Source organism: Streptopelia decaocto (genome assembly GCF_964273445.1).
Source record: "Streptopelia decaocto genome assembly, chromosome: Z".
In the NCBI taxonomy this organism is placed as follows: domain Eukaryota; kingdom Metazoa; phylum Chordata; class Aves; order Columbiformes; family Columbidae; genus Streptopelia; species Streptopelia decaocto.
In genome coordinates this window covers 56,716,153-56,732,902 of record NC_138657.1, presented here as the reverse complement: position 1 = coordinate 56,732,902, position 16,750 = coordinate 56,716,153, and the positions used below count along the sequence as shown (strand labels likewise).

General features: G+C 41.3%; 1 protein-coding gene across 1 annotated transcript in view; it reads left to right on the top strand.

Moving 5' to 3' along the window:
* ITGA2 (integrin subunit alpha 2) overlaps positions 1 to 16,750 on the top strand; it is a 70,776-nt gene that overhangs the window by 27,772 nt on the left and 26,254 nt on the right. Inside the window, exons 3-13 of the mRNA XM_082074097.1 lie at positions 236 to 345; positions 1,814 to 1,905; positions 4,216 to 4,330; positions 4,715 to 4,842; positions 6,003 to 6,151; positions 7,226 to 7,376; positions 7,825 to 7,990; positions 9,243 to 9,316; positions 10,266 to 10,404; positions 12,386 to 12,531; positions 13,270 to 13,413. Of these exons, the coding sequence (XP_081930223.1) occupies positions 236 to 345; positions 1,814 to 1,905; positions 4,216 to 4,330; positions 4,715 to 4,842; positions 6,003 to 6,151; positions 7,226 to 7,376; positions 7,825 to 7,990; positions 9,243 to 9,316; positions 10,266 to 10,404; positions 12,386 to 12,531; positions 13,270 to 13,413 (1,414 nt within the window). The remainder of the gene's footprint in view (positions 1 to 235; positions 346 to 1,813; positions 1,906 to 4,215; positions 4,331 to 4,714; positions 4,843 to 6,002; positions 6,152 to 7,225; positions 7,377 to 7,824; positions 7,991 to 9,242; positions 9,317 to 10,265; positions 10,405 to 12,385; positions 12,532 to 13,269; positions 13,414 to 16,750) is intronic.

Sequence of the window (16,750 nt, the reverse complement as noted above, 5' to 3'; positions counted from 1 at the left end):
GTATTCAAATAAAAGTCTAATCCCCAGAAGCTTCTTCACCAAAGTTGCCCCTGGTAAATCCAGTGTATAAACATGCAAATAAAGCTTCTGAACAGCTCTGGAGAAGACTCCTGAGTGCCTTAGGTGCTATATCTGGTAAAAGCCTCATTATCTCTTACCTACAGTGTGCTATGTGATAATGGTGCTGGACTTATCCAGTATCATTAAAGACCTAATGAAATTACTGTTACTTTAGGTTGTTGGTTGGTTCACCGTGGAGTGGCTATCCTGCTAACAGAACTGGAGATATCTATGCGTGTCCTGTTGGCACGTCCAAAACCACGTGTAAAAAATTGAATCTGCAAGGTAGGTTGTAACAAATAATGTCTTGCTATGATTGTTCAGTTTTTTCCTTGCTTTGGTACCAGGCTAATCTATTTTATGAAATCTTTTCTTATCTATCTACACAAGCACAGTCTCTGTCATGTTTATGTGTATGTGAGTGTGCTGCAAGGTTTCGCTGCCAGCTGCAGGTGAGACCCGTGTGTGTGTGGGTGAAGTAGGTGCCTGCCAGTGGAGTCAGGTTGGGCTGCAGTTCCCCAGCCAGTTGGTGCTGGCTGCTGGAGCCACTGGGGTCTCAACATCAGCTGCTGGAGCAATTTGGGTCTTTAACTTCCAGCTGTGGGGTGGGAACAGTTTGTGTCCCAAAACCAGCCACTGGCGGCCAGAGCTCGGTGTAAGCGAGCTGGCAGCTGGAGTGGGACCATGGCCACCTGGTTGGGGGTTCCGTGATGGTATGCCCAGGGGAACTTACAGACACGGAGTGCGTGAGGGGCAGGTGTGCATGTGAGCACAAGGAGCAAGCTGGGCGAGCTGGTGAGTAGGGGAGCCATGGTGCAGGCAGAGAGGCCATGGGGATCTGCAAATGTGCAAATGTGCTTGTGAAGCCATAGTGTCGTGTGTGTGTGTGTTCCTGCAGTAGTGACCTCCTGCCTCCGCCAGTGCAGGAGGAGCACACCCAATACCTGGGCACTGCCTTGTCTATGGCAGGGTGTGTGACCGGCACTGTCACGGCCCTCTGTGTCTGTGTGTGTCTGTGTGTGTCTGTGTGTGTGTCTTGGATATGTGCTCAGTTTCACTACTGATGCCACGTCCCTCAGTCTGGGCAGAGGCCCCAGGTCCCCAGGCACTGGGCTGGGCTCCCAAGGCGAGACAGGAGAGTCCTGGGCCAGAGCAGCTGGAGGAGGCCACCATGGTCTTAACATAACACTTGTTACATTCTCATTTTGAGTAACACTTAGTTAGTATATATAATATTATATGAAGTCTTTTCTGCCTCCTTGTTTGCAGACTGAGTATAAAATGGATACTTTTGAATACAATAAAGATATGGGGCAGCAGAGCGTGCTGAGATGCCTACTTTATGTTTATTTGTGGTGTGGCACCACTCCTTCCAGGTTTTTGTCTAAAGCCTGATACTGGATCAGAGGAGTCTGGTGTCCTGAGGAATGTAACAGCAGCTGCTCAGCTGCAGCTACTCAGCCAGCCAAAAATACTCAATAGGTAGACCTTTTCTTCCTCTCTTTTGTCTTTGTCTCTCTTGAGGGCAGATACTCTAAATGGCTATATTTAATTCATGTCTATAGTTAATCATTAGCAAATTTTTGACAAAAATTAGCTTTTGTTTCTCTTGTCTCAGAATTGTATGCAGCCACTTGGAAAAGGTGTCTTAAATTCTGAAGAAAACAAGCTTGCAGAAATGAATTCTAACTTACTAAATTGCTTCTACATATTATTTACTGTTCTGTTATTACTTGATTTCTTTTTATTTCAGCTTTAATAAATATTCCAAATGTGACTGAGATAAAGAAAGACATGAACCTTGGCTTGACTCTAATACAGAACTCACAAACTGGAGGATTTTTGGTACGTATCAAAGACCTATTCAGTACACACCATGTGATTGCTTCCCACAGGTATTCTAAGTACAGGGCAGTCATTTCCACATGCTCATTACATTTTTCAGAGACATGCTTAGTCCTGTTGTAAAAGTGCTTAAGAATTTCACTGATGGTTAACAACTTTTTTCCGCATTTCTGAACTAAGTTCCTCTCAGTTTGTTCTTGTGGCAGTGCTGTGCCTTTAGTTGAAAAGAACAGCTCCCATCTCCCTACATGTGAACTCTCCCTTCTGTACTTAACACCCGACATCATTCTCCTTTTTTCTTTGTTTTGCGAAACAAAACCACAGGCTTTTGGCTGAAATGCACTTTTTTAACTATACCTCTCTCAAAGATGGATGACTTGAGTCTTTCCAGGGCACTATATAGTGCATTGGGTATTTCCGTGTCTCTACTGCAAGCACTTCTTGTCACGTATCTTTAGGCCATGTTTGCTTTGCATGCTTGCTGCATGCTTATGGTCACCCTGCAGTCAGCCTGTGCCCGATTCATTTGCTCCTCACTCTTACACTCATTGCCTGCCAGTTTATGTCTGCATTTCCTAACATTAGTCCTTAATGGCAAGTGTATGCCCCTTTCTTACATTCCACTTTCCAAGTTCATTAGTTTTTGGTATGTGATCTGTCAGTTTTCCCCTGCGTTAATGATGCATCTTAAATTTATGACTGTAACAATTCTAGAACATTAGAAACTTTTTTTTTTTTTTTAAGTGAAGATCAGCAAAGTTTATTAGAACATTTCTATTTTATGGTCCAAGATTAACATCACAATTTGGAGTTACCACTAATACAGAGGAAGACTAGAACATAGATAAATGAGATTGATCTAAAAAGAAATTTAAGTTAAAAATAACTTTAAAGACTAGTAACTCTCCTCCTCTCCAGCTTCATAGTTGTTGATATAGATAATTTATTTTGTACCTCTCACCTGTGTAAATATCCATCTTTTCCAGTAAATCTAATCATGCCCCATGTAGCAGCTAAAAAGACCACTTGTCTCAAGATCAGATAATGTAGATATACTTCCTTTCTCTTGTCTAGAAAATCTGCCATCTTGTCAAATATCTTAAGGTAGTTTGATGTCGTCTACCAGCAGTAAACCAGTGTATGATGTAACTCATTTTCCATTTACTTTTGCCTTTAATTATCTTTCTTCAGTAATCTTGAGAAAAAGGTAATAATGCTCTTCACTGTCTCTTCTCCTCCTAAATAGAGATGTTCCATTTTCTCTTTTCCAGGCTCCCTCTAGTGGACAGGGCAATCAGAAAGTATGTGTGGTTAAGTTCCCATTTCTTTCAGAACTGTTGAGCAGAGATTATGTAGAGGTTTTGTTTTGCCTTGAGTTCCTAACATTATTTTCTTTTGAAAAGAAAACCCCTGCTCCGCCCCCCCCCCCCCCCCCCAATATCCTCATGGTGAAATACTGTCTCAGCATCTGTCTTTTTTATCTAGGTACTTCTCTAAAAATTGTTCTAATATCAGAGCTGTCATGCAAACAGCTGGTTGATCCAGCTGAAACCTTTTCTTTTTGCAGAGATAATTTTCAGCGAAGATGCAACATTCTTTTCCCCAGAAGGCAAAGAAACATGTAGCTGAGGGGTATGTGAGACCAGGGCCACACTTGTTTTAACTGCAGCTAAATAAGATCGTACATACTGTGAAGCTGCACCCTTACTGAAGGTGATGGTGAAGTTTAACTTGTAAATATTTTAGCAAAGTGAATTTTCCTTGGAACGAGGCTTCTCAAATTAATAAATGTGTGTGAGCACTGATCACAAAACTTTTCTGTCTGCTCACACTACCAGTAGTTATCGGACATAACCAGAAGAGAAGCACTCTGCATGTTTGCAGCGACATGCACGCTCATGGCTCTGATGCCACCTCCTGGTTAGTGGAAATACTTCTCTGCATGCTCATAAGCAATGTACAAATACCAACCCTAGTTTTAAACCAATAGTTTGTAGAGTAGGTAGTTTAAAACAGCACAGATTTTTTTGCAGACTGAGCCATGCTCCCTAGATATTGTAGCTGTGCATGGTCTGGAGGGGCTAGCTTGGCAGAGGCCCTAGGATGATAATGAATAAAAAATCCTTTTAGTGAGGAAGTCTGACTGAGGGGCTACATTGTCACCATGATTATAAGGGATTTGGCCTGATAACCCAACAGGGCTTTTCTGATCCTATATGCCTGTAGTCCTGCTTATTGTGCTTTTGTGTATGGATACGGTGAGACCAGTATTTGTTATTTTCATAGTTTCTTTTGTTGTTATTTTTAAAGACTTGTGGTCCTTTGTGGGCACAGCAGTGTGGAAGCCAATACTATGCAACAGGAGTCTGTTCTGAAATCAGTCCAAGTTTCCAGATCCTAAGAAGCTTTTCTCCTGCTGTTCAAAGTAAGGCAATGTGTGCAAAATACATCCAATTTAAAAAAATATATATATAAAGTGAAATCAAGATATGTGTTGGGGACTCTTAATTTGTGATTTTTTTTTTTAATGTATGTGCAAACAGCAAAGTCCCATGATTCACATGTAGGGACTGACAAATCGTGATCCAATGCTGATATGAATATCACTCCTCTGAATTCAGAGGCATTGCACCAGCACATGTTCAAAATCAGCACCTGCTTCTATTGAGGCTGCATTCTGGCAAAACCTTCCTGATCTGAAATGTTGCCTGTATGAGACCTAAATGTGCACCTCTGGATTTAGCCAAAGAGTTGTAGGCATATTGAGACTGAAAGTTCATTTAATCTCCACTTCTTATTTTTGTTTTAGAGTGCTCCTCTGTCATAGATGTTGTGGTGGTTTGTGATGAGTCAAACAGCATTTATCCCTGGGATGCTGTGCGGGCATTTTTGAAAAAGTTTGTACAAGGCTTAGACATAGGCCTCAATAAAACCCAGGTAAGTCAAGGACATCTTTGAGAAAGACCAAGGTAAAAAGAAAAAAAAAAAAAAAAAAATGATGATGGGTTTTATTAGTAATTTTAAGGGAAACCAAGTGTGCTTTAACATAACTACATGACCTCCTCCAAAGCCACAAATTACGCAGTTTCCTGTATCTTTCAGTATTGAGGTTTTTATCCCACAGCTAACCTATTTGAAAAAAAGGATTAGTAGTTTGATTCAAAGCATAAACCAACTGAAATAGAGGTCTGGGTTATATCTAGTGGCATCAGATCTCTTTCATCCATTAGGTGTACAAGTGATTAAAATGTAGCCTGTGAAGGTGTGGAAAAAGTAGAGCAGATTTTTTAATGGGCTTTTTATATGGGTCTTATTTTCCAACTGCTGGGTCTTTAAAATAGGAGTTTTTCAGGCTGGTTGCTATCTGATCTTTGAGTTCTTTTTTCATTTGAATTTGGTTATGGTAAGGAAAATTTTATTGCTTTTTTTAAAAAACATTTTGTCTTTACAATTGTCCATTTTCTATAAACAGTTCTGAGAACAAAGACTGGGGCACTGGAAATCTTTCTCCCAAAGGCTGCCTTCTTCCATGGGCAACTTTGGAATGAGGTGCTTAAAAGCTAGACTTCCTGCTCAGTCCTTTCTGAACCTCACCTTTAGCATTTTCTCTTTTTTTCTTTCATACTAAATGTACACCTTAGCATATGCCTCTAGCTTCATCTGTATTAAAAATAAATAGGGTTTGCAGTGCTGTCAAGTAACTAACCTTTTGGATTTCCTTAGAACAGATAAAATTGAAGTGCTATCAGCTTGTATAATTTTTGCTGTTTTATCATTCTTCCCAGAGCTCCCTGTATTATTGCTATCCATCAGCTCTTCCAAAAGTAACCAAGCACACATTTAATGCCTACTATTCCAGATAGTTTGCATTAACATATTGTAGTCCATAATAAATTATACAAGGTGCAAGAGCATTTTATCTTTCTTTGCTTTCCAGAAGTGTTAATATTAATTGTTTTTATGTATGTTGAAATAAAATTATAACCCTATGTGCATCTGCAGATCTTTTACTCCAATGTGTCAAATATGTAAGTGTCATGATTCTATGTCACTGATCGTAATGCATGATAATCTAACATAATTTCTTTATTGCATAGGTGGGTTTAATTCAGTATGCTAATGATCCCCGTGTAGTGTTCAACTTAAATACATATCAAACAAAGGAGGAGGTTGTTAAAGCAATGGAGGGAACGTATCAGAAGGGAGGAGATCTAACTAATACTTTCAAAGCCATTGACAATGCAAGGTAAAACACATTGATGATTACTGCACAACTATTATAACTTACCTTACAAAGCAATGGACACATCCTGAATTTCATTCCCAGTGGGAGTGCACATTCTTGGAGCCTCTGAGGTTCTCAGTGCCTGGCAGCATCTGTCAGGTACATTTACAGTGCCCCATGCAGAACAGTAGATGGATATGTAAACTAGACTTGCTGAAAATCATGTCTTTAACTGTTGGGTTAACCACTACACTAAAGTAGTTCTGGTACCCAACAGAATTGTTTGGGCTGTCACAGATATTTAACTGTGACAGTGCATCAAACACCATGGACAAGCTCTCAGGAAAGATGTAAAATGGTTAAAAGAAGAGGATTCAGTGGGACCGGGTAACATTTGTGTTTGCAGGCCAGGCTTTGGTTTATTGCAGAGAGGAGGAAATATCTTGCTGTTGTCAGTTTGTCACTGCAGCACTGGCAGCATAAAAAAATAGGAAAATCTTAAAACTGTGCCCTCTGATTCTGAATACATGTATAGACCATGTCTGTTTCTCAATAGGGAGATGCTATTTTGTAGTTGAATCAAGGACAGGACTCTAGGCCAAAGTACATGTTGAATCAAATGGCCTTGAAAATCCTTTTTAGGAACAGCCTTAACCTTCAATGGAGTCGATATTTCCAGTAGTATTGAGAAACCTATTATTAATACTTTTCCCCTTTTGTTTGAACTTGGGAAAGGCAATTCCTGGGTAATCTGGTGTTACAAAACGTTAATAGTTCTGACAAAAAAAAAAAAAATCGTACAAAAAAATGTTATTTTCCCTGGAACATAAGTTTCTCTCAGAAATACTACCCAGTTCTACTTGGTCTTGTTTTGTTTTGCCTTTTTTCTACTTCCATTATTACATTTCTGATGGCTCTTTTAGAAGTTATCAAGTGCATAATTGAAAGTTCTTATTGCAGATTGTTAATTTCCAAATAAAAAGCACTACAGATGCACCTTGTTCCAAGACAGTGATGGACATATTCATTACAGTATGTATACCAAATTCCATCCATTATAAATTGACATCTGATAAATCCGATATTTTATAACAGACATTATGCCTTCTCACCTGAATCAGGAGGACGTCTGACAGCCACAAAAGTAATGGTGGTTGTGACGGATGGTGAATCACATGATGGTTCCAACTTGAAAACAGTGATAGGTAAATGCAATGAAGACAATATAACCAGATTTGGCATTGCTGTAAGTAATATTATAATTATATATATCACTGCAATTTTTTGAAAGATCATTTTGTTGTTTATGTATGGAAGTGCATGTTATATACATATGTATATATATATTTATAAGCTGTATATAATGCATGCATTGTTACACTGGTGAGACTGAAACTAGGTGAAATTAATCTTTATTAAATACTGAAATACTGGTCTTACACTGGCTGAAAAAGCAAAACCGGTATTACTAGAGCAACTTGAGTGGTTTTCTCCTTTGTCTCTCTCCTTTGGTTTATGTATTTTTCTGAACTGAATTGTGCCTTGTATAGGAATATAGTCAGAGAAGCAATTCAGTAATATGAATGAACGTAATTTTTTTATATGTGTAAAGTATTTACTCAAATAATACAGAAGGAAATGGAGTGACACCATGATTTCCTTCACTTTTCATATTGTGTTCTTTTTTACCCAAGGTTTTGGGATACTTAATCAGGAATGAACTTGATACTAAAAACCTAATTAAAGAAATCAAAGGAATTGCTAGTCATCCAACAGAGAAGTATTTCTTTAATGTGTCATCTGAGGCTGCACTACTAGAAGAAGCAGGAACACTTGGAGAGCGCATTTTTAGTATAGAAGGTAAAATACTCAATGATTCTGAAAAAATAGGTCAGATTGCTCCAGTTGATGAGCTAAGGATTTTATGTAGCTTCACCTTAGTGTACTACTGTGAAAACGGGGGGCAGCTGGAGCTGTGGGCTGTTCCTCAGGAGGGCTCTGACTTGCACAGGTGTTCCCGCAGCTACCTCACCCCTAGTGAGCCTGAGCTTCAAGTTAGTTTCTGCAGCTTGCAGGAAATATTACCCAGTTGCTGAAAAATTCAGTCAAGTTCTGGGCTTCAGGTATCCACTGAGGGCTTGTCCATTTGTGTCTAAATGTATCTGGAGCTATTGCCACTGGAGGAGTAAATCTATCTTAATGCTTGTCAGATTCACCTGTGTTTCTTCTGCTAATGCTAAGCAGTTGTGATTTTTAAAAGCAAATTGGAGGACTAGGTTACTGATTACAGAACAGAAAAGCTACAGTAATGCAATCTGTGTGGCGTCTACCACGCTCTGTCTCTAGCATTGCCCATAGTCCTCTGTGTACTGTTTGGAGAAAGGTCCTTTTGAGGCAACTCAGAGGCACTTCATACCCATGAAAGCCAGCTTTTTAAAGTCAAATTTAGACTATCCTTGGGAGACTTGTGACCTGTTCTCAGCCCTCCCTAAGGAGCCTTTCAAGGCTGCAACCTTCCTGTGCTCAGGGTGAAATCTTCCCTCCTTTCTCACCTCCGTCTATTCTTTACCAGGCCCACGCTGTCAGTCAAGTCAAGAGGGGGTTGGGTGATTTCCCTCTCTTGGGTTTTTGGTACACCCATTGAATTCCAGTTAGCTGACTCTCATCCATCTAGCTTAGGAGGTATTCCTACACGTCACGGTATTTTCCAGGACAAATACAACGGTTTTATTAGTCTTATATGATAATAAATACGCATTTGAAAGTTGTGAAATACGGTCGTTAAAGCTGCTGATTTCAGTGTATTATTATATTAGTGCTTCCTAGGGAACACAAAAGGAGATTAGCCACAGTGACAATAATGTGCAGACTGATCAAAGTAATTTTTATCACCATCTTCTACCTTCTTTTGGAAAAGACTTGTAGCATCATGACTCCATCTTACCAATTTGCCATTAAATCCTCGAAATATTCGGTTTATTAGCTCTCAGATTTCTGTTGTTTGTAAAAAAAATAACATACAGTTCCTATATAGCTACACGCAGAGGAAGCAATATCGGATCTCTTGTGTGGTTCTGTAGGATTAACCATATAAAAATGTTTGTTTTACCAGGTACAGATCAAGGTGATACATTCCAAATGGAAATGTCACAGGTGGGCTTCAGTGCGTATTACTCACAAAAAAAGGTATGTGAATTTAATTAATTAATGATACAAATAGCTGTAATTACATAGACGTGAATGCTTAAAAGTGCAACGAGATAAGAGTAATGAAACACAATGACCGATGTTAAGATTTTTTTACAAGCAAGAGAATGTCAGATTATTGTCTTTTTTTATTTGAATACTGAAAAAAAAACTTCTAATAGATGCTGTTTTAATTTACCAAGCACTTGAAGCTAGGAAATAGCAAAAGTTAAGAAATATTTGGGATTTTCTTCAGGAAAATTACACCTGCTATTTTTACTGCAGTTTTCTATAACAGTATCTCAGTTCAGTAAAGGATTTTAATAATGTGAATAATCTAAACTATGTTTCTTTTATGTGTACACGTCTAAGATAAAGTATTTCTGTATTAAGTGTTCTCTATAATCTGTATTAATTTGCATATTAGATTCAACTGTTCTCTCAAGGCCTTCTCTTTAAAATACACTTAAACAATGAAATTTAATATCTGTTTCCATCAGCTTTTGTGTGCTACTCTTATTGCTACTTCTTTTAGCAAAAAGGGGGCTTTAGATATTTCTTACAGTTTTGTTTGTCTGATCCTCAGTCTGCTGAGAATCATGAGTGAATAAAAGCATAGGTTTTGCAAGCCCATCCCCAGGGTGAACAGGTTTAGGAAATTATCACAGTGCTTAAATAAACCCCTTTTATCTGGAGTTGCAGTGCCCGTGGAGCTAAAGCAGTCACTTATCCTCTTGCAGTACAGGGATGCTAATCCCTTTTAATAGGGCAATAAAGACCTGCAGGTAAGTGATAACTGTAAGCAACTCCAGTCAACTGCTTGTGGTCATTAGACTGTACATCACTGCCTTAAACACAGTTGTGTAGTAAATTACATCTGGTAACTTCAGCTTCACTCACACTTTTTCTGAAACAGGTAGCTCTAAAATGTTGATTTTTATTTCTGAAGGACGTTCTGCTCTTGGGTGCTGTTGGGGCCTATGACTGGAGTGGAACAATAGTTCAAGAGTCTTCAGGCAGAGTCACCACCTTTCCAAGCCATGTGTTTGAGAAAATTCTACAGGACAGAAATCATAGTTCATACCTAGGTAAGAGGCTGAAATACAAATCTCAAAATGTATCAAACCTTTATTAAGATATTAAAGAACTTGGGAAATTCTGGTCTAGCCAGACTCCTGTTTAGAACTGATTTGAAAATATGAAAATAATTTTAGATCTAAAAAGATTGTATTTACTGGTCATCAGTTAAATTAAGTCTTTATTCTGTTTTTAAAACTTTACTTTTATCACTGTGGTAAGCTGAAAAAAAAATTAGTCTTTGTCTCAGAGACATGAGAATTCATGGGATTTGAAAAAGCTGCTTAGTATATCGTACTGATCATTATGGGTACCTTCTGTTTTAATACTTGTATCTATTTCCCCAATCACATGTGGACAAGAAGCTGATTAACTTGCTGTCATTTCATCTGTGCTCCTTTTTGGCCTTTTCCAGTTCAGTTCATAGTTTGAGGAATATTGCTGTACTTTAACAGAGGTGTTATTTATAACCCTCATATATTTTTATGACACATATTTTTGTGACCCCATAAACCCACTCAGTTTATCTTATTCGTTAAAATGTTTTCTGTAAACCTACAACATGCCTGCTTTTCTAATTCATCCTTGAATAATGCTGCTACATTTAGCACCTATGACTTTCTTATCCTTGAAGTTATTTAATGAGATCATATTTTTGCAACTGATGTGCTCTTTTCTCTGCGTTACTTGCATCCAACACAATGAATAAATCTAAACCTAACCTAATGACCAGTAGGTCTTCTGCAAGTGTGACCTTTTCAGACTTTCTAGTCTTCCCTTTTCTAGAATAATTCTTAAAAGGTCAGGTAATTTCCTTTCAACACTTCACAATGAGGCACTTTCTAGATTATTGGCCATAATCTTTTTGGAGCAAACAATGTTGTTGCCTTTTCTGTCACTTCACTTCCATTCCCTTCTGTCCCCCACAAAGAGCTCTCCGTATCAGGTCTCTCTCACCAGTCTTGGGGAGCCCAAGCTAAAAGGCTGCTGGCACTTCACAGCTTGCTAGGTTGGCCCCTGTTTTGCACTACACTCTTTCACTTCAAATGGCTGTATGGTGTATTAATTAGGAAAGTGAGGCCTTAACTTGCAGAATAAAATCTTGGTTTGTTGTTGCTCGTTGAACTTCTAATCTGTAATGGTTTTCTCTCCCTAGAAAAACAGTAACTGAACAGAAATCTGAATTAGACTGGTACATGTTATGACCAAGGCATAATGCTTTTAGACTGTATGGCTCGCATTGTCCCACAGCTTGCTAAAGACCTGGATATTCTGCTAGTTCAGCTTAAACTATGGTCTTTATAAATAATTATTTTGTTTTCCTCTGTTAAAAAAAAATTACTGTAATTAAACTGCAGAAATGTAAATTATGTAGCAATGCTTGCTTTATAGTGCTAATACATTTAAAATATTTGCAGGTATTAAAAGATGTTTCCTGAAAGCAAATAATGATAGAATAATGGGAATGAGGATTAAAATGTTCAAGGCAAGTTGAATCAGCCTAACCCCTTCAGCTGACAAGCTATTATATATATAGCCTGTTGTAGTCAGCCAGTACACTGGGCTGCAGTTTGGTGAGCTGTGGGAAAATGCACTGCAAGCTTTGCAGAAGCTAGGTGTTCCTTCCCAGTTTGAAGGCTGGCCCAAATTTTCATCTCATGTTTCTTTGCATTTCTTCATTCCAAGAATACTCTTTACACTCTTTTTCCTGTCGCCTTCACAAGCATGGCATTTTTGTGGTCTGTGTTTTAGTGAATAGGCTGAACTATTGTCCTTGCTATTCTACAAACCTGCTTCAACTTGATCTGTCATTGTTCTCTCCAGAAGATGATTGCAAATTTTATGCATATGTGACAACTTCCCGTCTGGAAGGACCATTCTCTGTGGCTAACGTACCAGATTGACTCATCCTCTGTGCCTTTATGGATAACGAAGTGACAATTTGCAGTGAATGGCCTCTCACACATGTTAAATGTTGGCTTCTCTCCCCAGGTTATTCAGTTGCTGTTCTCTCAACTCAGAGCTCTGTCTATTTTGTCGCTGGCGCACCAAGATCCAACTACACTGGCAGAGTAGTGGTTTATGATGTTGACAGTGATGGTAACATCACAATTGTCCAGTCCCAGAGAGGCGAGCAGGCACGTATATTTTGGTCATGAATGCAGATTTTGCAGACATCTGTTTTTATTGACACAGCAGTAAATTGCAATGCATTTGTTCTGAAAATTCCTTTTTTTTTTTTTTTCAATATATTTGGAATCCACTTGAACTTTTCTCTACCACTAGGCTATTTCAGTGAGGTTAACTGTAACTCTTGAACAGTATTTTAGGAAGTCATCCAGTTAGTGGTAAAAGGTAATATACAAAGCTAATTAATGTATCATTCTGTCAACACTTGAATTGGGAGAGCATCGCGGGGGCTCCACTCTGCCTGAGAAGTTGTGAAGTAGATGAGATCAAAAGAGAGATTTGGATGTTCATTCTCTTTTCTCCATTTGGAAAAGAGCAGCAAGTTAGGAATGGTTTAGGTTTTGTTTGTTTATAAGACAAATCTGAGAGTAAATCAGATATTGGGTAGTTTAATGTACCAAATTTTATACATAAATAATATACCTCCCATAGCTTATTCTCTGTTCCCATTCTTGTTGACAAGTGGGACAGCCATAAAGCAGCTGCTGGGCAGAAACAGTGGACACCTGATAAGGACATGAATTCTTCAAACACTGGAGTATGTTATATAGTTATTTCATTACAAAGAGCAGTTTCATTCATTAGTATTGAACAATGCCTGGATGTAACTTTTCTGAGTAAGGTGCTAAAGCATTATGCTTTACAAAATCCACAAACAAATGTGACTCTCTTATTGCTGATTTCAGATTGGCTCCTACTTTGGCAGTGTGGTCTGTTCATTGGATGTTAACAGGGATTCTGTGACAGATGTGCTGCTCGTGGGTGCACCAATGTTTATGAATGACCTGAAGAAAGAAGAAGGGAGAGTATACATGTTTTCCATCACAAAGGTAAGAATGGCACTGTAGCAGATCCGGTATCAGCTTCCTGCTTCTCCATCCGTGATGAGTGCTGATTTTTTCATTTGCAGCTGGAGGGATTTATTTTTATTCCATGGACTGCAGTATTACCATGGAAAAAGCAGTCCAAACTGCAGTAGTGCTTAGCAGCAGTGTCTGTTCTGTTAAATCGTAGAGTGATCGGAAGAGTGATCCCTGGCCCCACAGCGAACTGGCACAGCAGACTTGCTTGAGCTGGCATCGCTTAGGGCAAGCTTCTTTCAAAGCAGACTGGCCACATGCATGCTAAAAAGCCTTTGGCCCTAGACTCATCAGGGCCTCTGAGTCACTATTGAGTGTATGTTTTTCAAAGGGTTTGAAGTATTTCAAGTGGCTTTTTTGTAAGGAAAAACAGAGGATGTTCTTTCTGTGGGTGTGGCATAAGGGCAGGCATAAATTATTGCCAGCGTCCCAGACTGCTGACAACCATGGTCGCCTCCAGAAGGAGAGCTTGCCTCAGACTGTGGCTACACAGACTGAGGCTCTGTCCCGAACGGTGGCTGTTCAGGTTGCAGGGAGTGCCAGAGCCTGCTGCTGCCGGGGCAGGGAGGCCAGCACTCCACCTGTGTGAGGTGTGAGCAGGTGCAAGATCTGCTCGACATGGTCGTCAAACTTAAGGAGGAGGTTGAGACGCTGAGGACCATCAGGGAGTGCGAAAGGGAGATCGACTGGTGGAGTAACACCCTGACGTGCCAGTCGGAAAGGTCCCAGGGAGGTACCCCCCAAAAGGAGATGGACCTCCTGCCCTCTCGGGCAGAGGCAGAAGTCCTGAGACGGCCCCACCCTTGTTGCTCTCGGGCAGAGGTAGGGGACCGAAAAGACGATGAGGGTTGGAAGCGTATTCCGGTTCGGCGTCGCGGGCAGCCCCCCTCCCTGCCTGCTTTGTCTCCCCAGGTGCCCCTCCGTAATAGGTTTGAGGCCCTGGATCTTGAAGAAGAGGTAGGTGAGGAGGTGGTGCCAAGCCTGCCTACAAGATCACGTAGGAAGAGGCGGTTGACTTCACAACTTAAGACTGCCTCTGATAAGAAAGAAAGAAGGGTGATTGTAATAGGAAATTCCCTTCTGAAAGGAACAGAGGGCCCAATTTGCAGAGTTGACCCTCATCTTAGGGAAGTTTGTAGTCTCCCTGGAGCCCGGATCAAGGACATTGCTAGAGAGCTCCCCAAACTGGTGCACCCGACGGACTACTACCCGCTGCTGGTCTTCCAGACAGATGGGGAGGAAGCTGCTTCCCGTAGTCTGAGGGGGATGAAGAATGATTTCAAGGTCTTGGGAAGGATGGTGAAAGACTCAGGGGCTCAAGTGATCTTCTCTTCACTCCTTCCATCTTCAAGTGATGATGTGGGATGGAATAGGAAAATTCACTCTCTAAATGGTTGGCTCCAAGACTGGTGCTACAGGCAGGGCTTTGGATTTTTTGATAATGGTTGGTTTTATAAGACACCAGTCCGGACACTGTCACGTGGGAAAGGTTTATCTCGCAGGGGCAAAAGGATGCTGGGGCAGGAATTAGCTGGGCTCATTTGGAGAGCTTTAAACTAGGCTCGAAGGGGGATGGGGTTGTAGCTGGGCTTGTCCCAGTGGGGCTGCATTCTAAAACTGATGAGGACCGGGTGGCCTCCTATGCCCCTAGGGAGAAACTGGTGTGCTCTGCTCGCTCCCTGAAATGCCTGTATACCAATGTGCGCAGCATGGGGAATAAGCAGGAGGAGCTAGAATCCTATGTTCGGTCGGGAGATTATGATCTGGTGGCAATTACAGAAACATGGTGGGACAGTTCACATGACTGGAATGTGGTCGTGGATGGCTATGTCCTTTTCAGGAAAGACAGGCCAGCCAGGCGTGGTGGTGGAGTTGCTCTCTATGTGAGAGAGCAACTACGATGTACTGAATTCTGCCCAGGAGTGGATGACGAGCGAGTTGAGAGTGTATGGGTCAGGATCAAGGGGCAGGCTGGCAGGGCTGACATTGTTGTGGGCGTCTGTTACAGGCCACCAGATCAGGCTGAGGAAGTTGATGAGGCCTTCTATGGGCAGCTGAGAGTGGCCTCACAGTCACAGGCCATGGTTGTTGTGGGTGATTTTAACTTCCCTGATGTTTGCTGGAAGGATCATTCAGCCAGCCAGCCACAGTCCAGGAGGTTCCTCCAGTGCATTGATGATAACTTCCTCATGCAGATGGTGGAGGAGCCGACTAGGAGAGGTGCACTGCTGGATCTCATCCTCACTAACAAGGAGGGTCTGGTCGAAGCAGTAAAGGTTGAGGGCTGCCTGGGTTGCAGTGACCACGAGATGGTGGAGTTCAGCATCTTGTGTGGCAGGAACAGAACAGCAAGTAGAATTGCAACCCTGGACTTCAGCAGGGCTAACTTTGGCCTTTTTAAGCAATTGCTGGGGGAAATCCCATGGGCAAGACTGCTTGAAGGAAAAGGGGCCCAAGATAGCTGGGTGGCATTCAGAGATTGCTTCTTCCACGCTCAGGATCAGAGCATCCCCACACGTAGGAAGTCAAGGAAGGGAGCCAGGAGGCCTAGGTGGTTGAATAGGGAGCTGTTGGGTATGCTCAAGCAGAAAAGGAGAGTTTACAGGTCATGGAAGCAGGGGCTGGCCACTTGGGAGGAATATAAGGCTGCTGTTAGAGGATGTAGGAAGGCAGCTAGGATAGCCAAGGCCTCCTTAGAATTACAGCTGGCGAGAGGGGTCAAGGACAGCAAAAAGAACTTTTTCAAATACATAGCAGATAAAACTAATACCAGAGGCAATGTAGGCCCACTGATGAATGGGGTGGGTGCCCTGGTGGCAGAAGATACAGAGAAGGCAGAATTACTGAATGCCTTCTTTGTCTCTGTCTACTCTGCAGGAGGCTGTCCTGGGGAGCCCTGTACCCCTGAGACCCCGGATGAAGACAGGTCAATGGAGGAGTTTGCTTTAGTCAATGAGGACTGGGTTAGGGAGCAATTAAATAGTCTGGACATTCATAAATCCATGGGTCCAGATGGGATGCATCCGCGGGTGCTGAGGGAGCTGGCTGAAGTCATTGCTGGACCGCTCTCCATCATCTTTGCCAAGTCTTGGGAAACGGGAGAGGTGCCCGAGGATTGGAGGAAAGCAAATGTCACTCCAGTCTTCAAAAAGGGCAAGAAGGAGGACCCGGGTAATTATAGACCGGTCAGCCTCACCTCTGTCCCTGGGAAAGTAATGGAACAGCTTGTCCTTGGTGCCATCTCAAGGCATATCAAGGATAAGAGGGTTATTGGGGGCAGTCAGCATGGCTTTACCAAGGGTAGGTC